The following is a 9,777-nucleotide window of genomic DNA, read 5'->3' as shown; positions in this document are numbered from 1 at the left end:
ACTTTTTATTTTATATTGCAATATAGCTGATTTACAATGTTGTGATAGTTTCAGATGTACAGCAAAGTGATTCAGTTATACATATATATGTATCTATTCTTTTTCAAATTCTGTTCCTATTTAGGTTGTTACATAATATTGAATGGCATTCCTTGTGCTATACAGTAGATCCTTGTTGGTTATCCATTTTGCTTATTTTTGAAATAATTTTATTTGTTTATTTAATTTTTACTATGCTGGGTCTTTTGCTCCTTGGGCTTTTCTCCAGTTGCAGGCAGCAGGGGCTACTCTCTAGTTGTGGTACATGAGCTTCTCATTGCGATGACTTTTCTTGTTGTGGAGCACGGTTTCTAGAGCACAGGCTCAATAGTTGAGGCACACGGGTTTAGTTACTCCACAGCACGTGGGATTTTTCTGGACCACGGATCAAACCCATGTCTACTATATTTGCATGCAGGTTCTTTACCACTGAGCCACCAGGGAAGCCCTATCCATTTTAAATATAGCAGTGTGTACATGTTAATCACAAACTCCCTAACTATCCCCTCCCCCATTGCTTCTTATAATTGCTTAATGTATCTGTGTCCTTTCTGAAGCTAACAGTTTTAGAACCATAACTGGTCTCAGACCCAAAGTTTGTAGCATCCTAGAAGGCAATGGCAACCCACTCCAGTACTCTTGCCTGGAAAATCCCATGGGCAGAGGAGCCTGGTGGGCTGCAGTCCATGGGGTTGTGAAGAGTCGGACACGGCTGAGTGACTTCACTTTCACTTTTCACTTTCACGCATTGGAGAAGGAAATAGCAAAAAAAAAAAAAAAGAAGAAGAAGAAGGAGAAGAAGGAAATGGCAGCCCACTCCATTGTTCTTGCCTGGAGAACCCCAGGGACGGCGGAGCCTGGTGGGCTGCCGTCTATGGGGTCGCACAGAGTCAGATACGACTGAAGCAACTTAGCAGCAGCAGCAGCAGCAGTCACTCAGAATATATACATTGAATGAGAAAAATCAGGCTTTAAGTGCTGAAAGAAACTACCAAAAATGAGTTTCAGAAATCTGAGGAGATATAGGTACATCATTAGATAACTCAGTAGTCTCTGAAGTCATGATTTTAATAGGTTTAATTTTCTTGGATGTTTGAGTTCATGTCAGTTCAGTCATTCAGTTGTGTCTGACTCTGCAACCCCATGGACTGCAGCACACAGGCTTCCGTGTCCATCACCAACTCCCAGAGCTTACTCAAACTCATGTCCATTGAGTCGGTGATGCCATCCAACCATCTCATCCTCTGTCATCCCCTTCTCCTCCTGCCTTCAATCTTTCCCAACATCAGGGCCTTTTCCAGTTAGTCAGTTCTTCGCATCAGCTGGCCAAAGTATTGGAGCTTCAGCATCAGTCCTTCCAATGAATATTCAGGACTGATTTCCTTTGAGATTGACTGGTTGGATCTCCCTGCAGTCCAAGGGACTCTCAAGAGTCTTCTCCAACATCACAGCTCAAAAGCACCAATTCTTCAGCTCTCAGCTTTGTTTATAGTCCAGCTCTGACATCCAGACATGACTACTGGAAAAACCATAGCTTTGACTAGACAGAACTTTGTTGATAATGTCTCTGCTTTTTTCTTTTTAATTTATGTATTTTTATTGAAGGATAATTGCTTTACAGAATTTTCTGTTTTCTGTCAAACCTCAACATGAATCAGCCATAGGTGTGTGTGTGTGTGTATATATATATATATATATATATATATCCCGTTTTGAAGCTCCTTCCCATCTCCCTCCCCATCCCACCCCTCTAGGTTAATACAGAGCCCCTGTTTGAGTTTCCTGAGCCATACAGAAAATTCTGTTGGCTCTCTATTTTACATATGGTAATGTGAGTTTCCATGTTACTCTTTCCATACATCTCACCCTCTCCTTCTCTCTCCCCATGTCCATAAGTCTATTCTCTATATCTGTTTCTCCATTGTTGCCCTGTAAATAAATTCTTCAGTACCATTTTTCTAGATTGTGTATATATGCGTGCAAGAAGGAATTCATAGGGCCTGGACTCCATCTTAGGCCTGTTCATGCTGATCGTGCTCGGCCACCTCTCCAGTGGACTCTGAACTCTGTGTTCAGTGCCTATGGAAACGACAACAGAAGGATAAGACCCGCTCTGGACACGGGAACCTTGAAGATCGTATCCAGGTTATTCATCACCTAAGAGAAAACATACTCTAATCACCCCTGCCTCTGGATAGGTCATAAATTGTTTCTGTATCTATCGGAATGTAATCACAGGCTTATCAATTATTAACTGGTTGGAATGTAACCACGGGCTTATTGATTATTAACTGTTTGAACACATAACACATGATTAATGCGGTTATTGTGATTGTATTTACCCTTCTTTTGTTTATGTAAGTCTCAAGGAATTTGGGATGGTCGGTTCAGACGTCCGGGGTACTCCATACCCCACCCACGTACACATGGGGTATAAAAGATTTTCACAAATGCTGGTCGGGGTCCTTGGCTAAGAGGAGACTCTACCTTGGGCCCGCCGGTGTAATAAACTGCACTCCACTATCTGCATTGTCCTTCTGTGAGTTTGTTTCCCAGAACGCGTGGCTACAACATTTGGTGCATTGGCTGGGAAACTCCTCACTTTGAAGAGACAGGTCTCATTTGAGGCCACCCCTAGGCTTTGTGGCTTGAATCTCCTAGAGGGGAGAAGGCGCCTTGCCCCTCTGGAAGAATTCAGCCTTTCAACACCCGGTTTCTTCACTTTGGCAGGTAATGAACAGCAGAGGAACTGAGCGCTCAGGTGGGGAGGAGCCCACCCAGCAGGATGGAAGAGGGGGTCTGATCACCCCCCTGGGAGGGACTAGAAGGAGCGGGGACCCACAGGAGCCTGGAATAGGCAGGTGGCGATTGCTTGGTACACAGGTCGACGAGCGTGCTAGGGTTTAGGAAGGAAATTTGTGAAGGACATTTAGGAGGTATGTCCACGCCATCTCGGAGAAAATTATTACCATACCAGCGATCACCAGGGGATTTTTTAGGATAGGAAACTGGTCCTTGTATGCTCATATTCTGCCCTCCCCCAGGAGGTGTCCCGTCTGCTGTGAAATTCTTGACCCCCTCGAAATTGTTAGGCTAGAAGGAGGGGGATACATAAGTGAGTATGAACTGGCTTTTCCGGAGATGGCCTGGGACATGGGATATTTAACCCATCTGTGTTTTTGTCCGCACCTGATCAAGCCCACCAAGGCAGAATGGACTTTGAAAGTTAAGGGAGAAACAGTCTTGGACCATGTGGTGTTCTGGTTCGGCCATGCTGACTGGCAGGTGAAGACACGCCGATTCCCCTTCTCCCTCTGGGATCTGGAGGTAAGGCTCTTCTCACCCCAATTAGAAAGGAGGCACAATCGCAATTTAAGTGTCATTGAGTGGAAGTATCAGAAGTACATAGGGTACTGAGAACTTCGTAGACAGAATGAAAAGGAAAAGTAGAAGAAGGTCCGAAAAAGTAAGCAAGATGGGGTGAAGTGAATCTAAGGCAACTGTATTGGAGTGCATGATTAAAAAGTTTAAAAAGGGATTAGGAGGAGACTATGGGGTGAAGATAAAGCCTAACCGCCTGCACATACTCTGTGAGGTCGAATGGCCCCCTATGGGAGTAGGATGGCCACTAGAGAAGACCATGAACTTAAAAATAGTGGAAGCAGTCTATACAGTAGTCACAGGAGAGCCAGGTCACCTGGATCAATATCCATATATTGACTCATGGCTAGGGTTAGCTCAAGACCCTCCTACTTGGACAAGGTTCTGTATCCAGAAGGGAAAGGGAAAAATATTAATGGCACAAAAATTGACTGATGATAAAAAAGGAAATTCAACAGGATTTGGATGGGGATGACCTGACCCGTCCCCCATGCTGGTTAATGACGCGCCCGCCTCCCAGTGCTCCACCAGGACCGGAGGCCGCCTTAAGGCCAGATCCAGGGCCAGGTGAAGTTCCTGCAGCAGCCGCTGCTCTTCCGCCAGCTCTCCCGGAGTTCGTAGAGCCGCTGTTTTGGCAGGCTCCCGTCCTGGTGACAGAAGCCTCTGGCCAACATTTTCAGGATCCGGGTCCAGCCGAACCCCCCAAGCTATACCGGCTTCTCCCGGTGAGTATTGACAAGAAGGGGAGGGAGACGTTGGAATTAAGCATAGACTGCGCTCTGCCAGAGAGCCGGAGGGAACGAAAGAGAACAGAGACTTAGAGTGCTAGCTGCTGCTCTGGGAAAGCCTATCTCGGGCCCTCCGGAAAACCTCCTCTGCCCCAGGGGCAGGACAGTCCTTCAACCAGTCCCAATGGAGGCCCCGGGCCCTGTTACAGCCAAACCAGTGTGCCCGGTGCCGAGCTTTTGGCCACTGGAAGACTGAATACCCTAAGGCAAAGAAGGAAGAGGAAGCTCCCGCAGTTGTGGGGCTTGCTGACTTGAAAATTAAATAGGGCTGCTGGGGCTCAGAGATATCAGGTCCCTGAGAGCCCATGGTAACCTTAAAATTGGGGGACCAAAACATTGACTTCATGGTGGATACAGGAGCAGAACTGTCGGTAGTAACAAAACCTGTGGCACCACTGTCCAAAAAGACTACCGCTGTAACTGGGGTATCGGGAGAAGACACGTTTAAATCGTTTTGCCAGCCCAGAAAATGTCAGATGGGGGGGGCACCAAGTGATTCATGAATCCCTCTACATTTCTGAGTGCCCAGTACCCCTATTGGGAAGACACTTGATCTCCAAACTAGGAGCACCAGTGACTTTCTCCCCTGAGGAGAGGCCCACCTTCTGGATGGACACTATGACTTATTTGCTGTCTCTCTCAATACCACCCCAAGGTGAGTGGAGGTTGCATGAGCCTCCAAAGGAAGAACCAGGTAGGCCGAAAGAGCATGAGAGAGAGCTAACTCAATTGTTCCCTGAGGTCTGGGCGGAAGACACCCCCCCCCACCCCGGGCTGGCTAAACATCAAGCCCCAGTGATAATAAAACTCAAACCAGGCACCATCCCAGTTAGAAAGCGCCAGTGCCCGCTACCAATAGAGGCCTGGGCTGGCATACTGCCCCACGTCAATAGATTGAAACAAGTGGGCAAAAAAAAAAAAAAAGAAACAAGTGGGCATTCTAGTAGAGTGCCAGTCGGCTTGGAATACGCCGATCCTGCCAGTCAAAAAAGAAGGAGGACAGGACTATAGGCCTGTACAAGAGCTCAGGCTAGTCAACCAGGCTACTGTGACTGTACACCCCACTGTTCCAAACCCCTACACCTTACTTAGCCTCCTCCCGCCGAGGACTAAAGTTTATACTTGCCTAGATCTCAAGGATGCCTTCTTCTGCGTACGCTGCACCCCAGTGTCACAGCCCATCTTTGCCTTTGAATGGGAAGATCCAGTCAGGAGCACCAAACAACAGCTCATCTGGACTCCCCCACAAGGGTTTAAGAACTCCCCAGCCATCTTTGGGGAAGCCTTGGCTTCTGACCTGGACTCATTTCATCCGGAAGGGTATGGATGTTGGCTCCTACAATGCGGGTATGAGACCTGCTGCTGGCTGCTGAGAAAAATGCTGGAAAGGGACAAAAGCACTGCTCCAGCTGCTGATGGAAGCAGGTTACCAGGTGTCGAAGAAGGCGCAGATCTGCAAGGAGGAGGTAAGGTATCTGGGTTTTGTTTTAAAGAAGGGCTCAAGGTTCCAGACCCTAACTGGGTCCTATATACTGATGGCACTAGCCTGATGAAACAAGGACAATGGCTGTCAGGTTAGCCAAAGCGGAAAGGGCCATCAAGACTGAAAAGAGATGATGGGAAGTGCCAAGTGGCAAATTACTGGTACTGACAAACGCACCAAGCGACCCACCTAGGCCATGCTGCCTGCTCACAGGTTAATGCTGCCTCTCAGGTATTCAGACAAAAACCTCCGGGTATTCAGCTGAAAGGTACGCTGCCCTTTAAACACCTGGGAGTGGACTTCACTGAAATGAAACCTCACCGACAGTACCGTTACCTGCTGGTCATGGTATGTACATTCTTGGGATGGGTCGAAGCTTTTCCTACCTGGACTGAAAGAGCATCAGAGGTAGCCCGGTGCCTGCTTAGGGAAATAGTTCCCAAATTGGACTTCCTACCAGCATTGGTTCAGGCAATGGCCCGGCTTTTGTAGCTGATTTAGTACCACAAGTAAGCAAAACTTTAAACATCAAATGGAAACTGCACACTGCATATAGACCCAGAGTTCTGAGATGGTGGAATGAACCAACCAGACACTTAAAGAGACTCTCCAAGTGGATCATAGAGACTGACTGTTCCTGGGTGGACTTGCTTCCGACAGCTCTGCTCAGACTCAGAATGACCCCACAGTCCCAAGGCTATTCTCCATACGAAATTGTGTATGGGAGGCCCCCTCCCATAATAAAACAGGTGTCAACAAATTTGCCTCAGGTAAGGGGGAGATAAGATTTCACAGCAGATGGGACTGGGTAAGGTAATAAATCCAGTAACTAAGTTTGTACAAGAAAAGGTGCTGTTCACCCTTGGGGAACAGATTCATGAGTTTACGCTTGGTGACCAAGTATGGGTCAAAGATTAGAAACAAGATTCGCTAGCCCCTCAGTAAAAGGGCCCTTATGTTATTCTAACTACCCCTACTGCAGTTAAAGTTGCAGGTATTGTCCCTTAGATCCATCGTACAAGGGTAAAGAAAACATACCACACAGACCCAAAAAAAACCCTGAGTGGACTGCACAGAAGGACCCCACTGACCCTCGAGAGACTAAGACCATCCTTAAGAAAAAGGAAAAAAAGATCCCAGAAGAGCCCCTTCAGGATGAAGCTGCACAATCAACTCCTGCTGCTTGGCCTCATCAACGTGATTTTGAATTTAACTTCTGTTTCAACTCAGGACAATGTTTTCATCTCATGGGCACATTCCTACGCAGACTTTCACAACACTTCCAACTGCTGGTTACTTGGGGCTATGCCTCTGTCAGTGATGGATGGACTTCCTTGGTGGGTGTCACCACTCTGCCAAGGAGATTTTAAACCACTCTGCTCTTTTCTAGGATGACAAAAGGAGACTTTCCTCTCTCTTGTCAATCATAACCTCTCCTTGCTCTCTTGGTGTATGACCTACAGTCAACAGTCTCGGGTCATGGGGTTACATTTGATATAAATGCCAGTGTAACAAAAGCCTAACCTACAACAAGCCCCGGTAAATCTACCTTATTTACATGCTAGGTGGACAAGATCTGTCTTTCAATGGTATAAGTATATTGCTGCCTTATTCGTACCCTCTATAGGGACAACATATATTATGATTAAAATAGAGGCCTTGACTAATTTCACAAAACAGACCCTCCTAGATAGAACAAAAGCCACCCAAGCCTTAAATGAAGAACAAATTCAAATGAAAAAAGCAGTAATTTATAATAGAATGGCTTTGAACATACTCACAGCTGCTCAAGGGGGGATCTGTGCTATAATTAAGGTTGAATGTTGTGTATGCATTCCTGACATATCTGGCAATGTATTGACTGCTTTAGAGGACAGGTAAAACCAGGTAAAAGGAATGTTAGATGAAAACATTCCTTTCTAGACTTCAGTCCTATCTTGGGTGAAGGGCGATTTGTGAAAAACTATTTTACCACTGTTATAGTTGCCTTGATAGTTCTGCTTTGTGGGCCCTGCTTCTTACAATGCCTTGTGAATTTTGTAACCCAGAGGTTGACAGTGTTCTCTCATGTGGGTGGCTGGAGGGCTAGGGTACAATATATAGCTCAATAAATGATGCTTGTTACAGAAACTAAGAGGGAAGAATAAAGAAGGAATTCACAGGGCCTGGACTCCATCTGAGGCCTGTCCATGCTGATCATGCTCGGCTACCTCTCCAATGGACTCTGAACTCTGGGCTTAGTGCCTATGGAAATGACAACAGAAGGATAAGACCCCCTCTGGACAGGGGAACCTTGAAGATCATATCCAGGTTGCTCATCGCCTAAGAGAAAACATACTCTAATCACCCCTGCCTAATTTTTTCTGTATCTATCGGAATGTAATCACAGGCTTATCAGTTATTAACAGGTTGGAATGTAACCATGGGCTTATTGATTATTAACTGTTTGAACACATAACACATGATTAATGGGGTTATTGTGATTGTATTTACCCTTCCTTTGTTTATGTAAGTCTCAAGGAATTTGGGGTGGTGGGTTCGGACATGTACACATGGGGTATAAAAGATTTTCACAAATGCTGGTCGGGGTCCTTAGCTAAGAGGAGACTCTGCCTTGGGCCCGCCAGTATTGTTAACTGCACTCCACTATCTGCATTGTCCTTCTGAATTTGTTTCCCGGAACACGTGGTTACAACAGCATTAGAATACGGTATTTATCTTTCTCCTTCTGACTCACTTCACTCTGCATAATAGGTGCTATGTTCATCCACCTCAGTAGAACTGACTCAAATGCATTCTTTCTATGATTATTACTCAGCCAAAAAAATGTCTCTGCTTTTTAATATGTTGTCTAGGTTTGTCATAGTATGTTTGTTTAAAAAGCAACCACTTGTCAGGCCTAGATTCTGTTTTTAAAGGAGCACTTCTGCGAAAAGATACAAGTCTTAATTTCCTACTTCAGGTCATCTTCACCTGAATATGTCAACCTAAAATAATTGTCCAATAGAGACAAACAAGGGTGAGGCAGGTCTGAGGGCTTGGCAGGGGTGGGGCAGGGATGGAATGACTGGTTGGTTGATGGGTGGGGAAACACATGCAAGGGATGTGCCTGTGAAGTTGCAGATAGGCCCTGGGCAGTTTGGAGGGGTAGGATCTGAAGTACAGGCCACAGTAAGAAGCTGGTTCAGTTGAGAGGTGGATCTGGCTGTTGCTGGGACAGGGAAGGGATGTAAAAAATTTAGCCTTTCTTCCTTTGTCTCCCCCTCCTTCCTCTTGTACCTTTCTGCTGAATTTTGCTCCCTCAAGCCCCATCTTTCTCTGTTTCCTACAAAGCTTCTTTCTCCAAGAATCTTTAAGCAATCATCATTTGGAATAAAAGAATGAAAATTTTTGCTTGCTAATGGGAAAACCCAACACTGGCTACCTCCACCAAATGAGCTATTGTGAAGAAATGGATAGCTCTGCAAATCAATAAGAAGCTAAGAGAACTTGCCTTGGAAGTTGGCAGGATCCTAGGTAGCTCTGGGAGCAAAAAAGAACTAAAGGATCTGTTTCCTGGCAGGAATGCTCTTCCAGGATGTCTGGGATAAGCCAGTTGTCAGAATCTCAAAAGAGAGTTTGCTCTGCCAAGGTCATGAGAGAAAGTTAGAGACAGCCCACTGGACTTACTCTCCCATCAAGGCTACACATGATGGGGGAGAAGTGCTTGAAATTGGCTGTCCTGTTAGGAAGAGGGAATGAATGCTAGTCAGTCAAAAAAAAAGATGACTTTTTAAACTCAAAGATATTGACTTATTATCATTTCTTTGAAAAATGAATATGAAAAGTGTTAATATTATATCCACACTATCAGGCTGCAGTTTTTGTTGTTGTTGTTGTTAGCTAGTTTCTTTTTTTTTTTAATTGGAAGATATCTGAGTTACAAGGTTGTGTAACTGCCAACTGATATCTGCCATGCAACAACTCGGATCAGTCATAACTATTACTTTTAATCTATGTGCCAAGAATTATGCCATTCATCGTCAATGTTTCTATTTTTTACAGCAAAGCTGTAAGTTTGGCAAGATGTTCTGCCTGTAACTGATA

General features: G+C 45.4%; 1 protein-coding gene across 3 annotated transcripts; it reads left to right on the top strand.

Annotated features, from left to right (window-relative positions):
• The first annotated feature begins 2,507 nt into the window (after positions 1 to 2,507).
• LOC133059150 (actin-binding protein WASF1-like) lies at positions 2,508 to 6,001 on the top strand. Of its 3 annotated transcripts, XR_009693485.1 has the most exons (4): positions 2,508 to 2,769; positions 3,238 to 3,366; positions 3,941 to 4,145; positions 5,339 to 6,001. XR_009693485.1 is itself a non-coding variant. In XM_061146185.1 (2 exons), the coding sequence occupies exons 1-2, from the start codon at positions 3,855 to 3,857 to the stop codon at positions 5,579 to 5,581; spliced, it is 534 nt and encodes a 177-aa protein (XP_061002168.1). In that variant the 5' UTR covers positions 3,773 to 3,854; the 3' UTR covers positions 5,582 to 6,001. The 3 variants fall into 3 exon arrangements, 2 of the variants coding, with proteins under 2 accessions (XP_061002168.1, XP_061002169.1); XM_061146185.1 differs by lacking the exons at positions 2,508 to 2,769; positions 3,238 to 3,366 and having other exon boundaries at positions 3,773 to 4,145; XM_061146186.1 differs by lacking the exons at positions 2,508 to 2,769; positions 3,238 to 3,366; positions 5,339 to 6,001 and adding an exon at positions 4,774 to 4,849 and having other exon boundaries at positions 3,773 to 4,145.
• The last annotated feature ends 3,776 nt before the right edge of the window (positions 6,002 to 9,777 follow it).

This window comes from Dama dama, chromosome 7 (genome assembly GCF_033118175.1).
Source record: "Dama dama isolate Ldn47 chromosome 7, ASM3311817v1, whole genome shotgun sequence".
Taxonomy (NCBI): Eukaryota; Metazoa; Chordata; class Mammalia; order Artiodactyla; family Cervidae; genus Dama; species Dama dama.
This window is presented reverse-complemented; position numbering and strand designations above follow the sequence as displayed.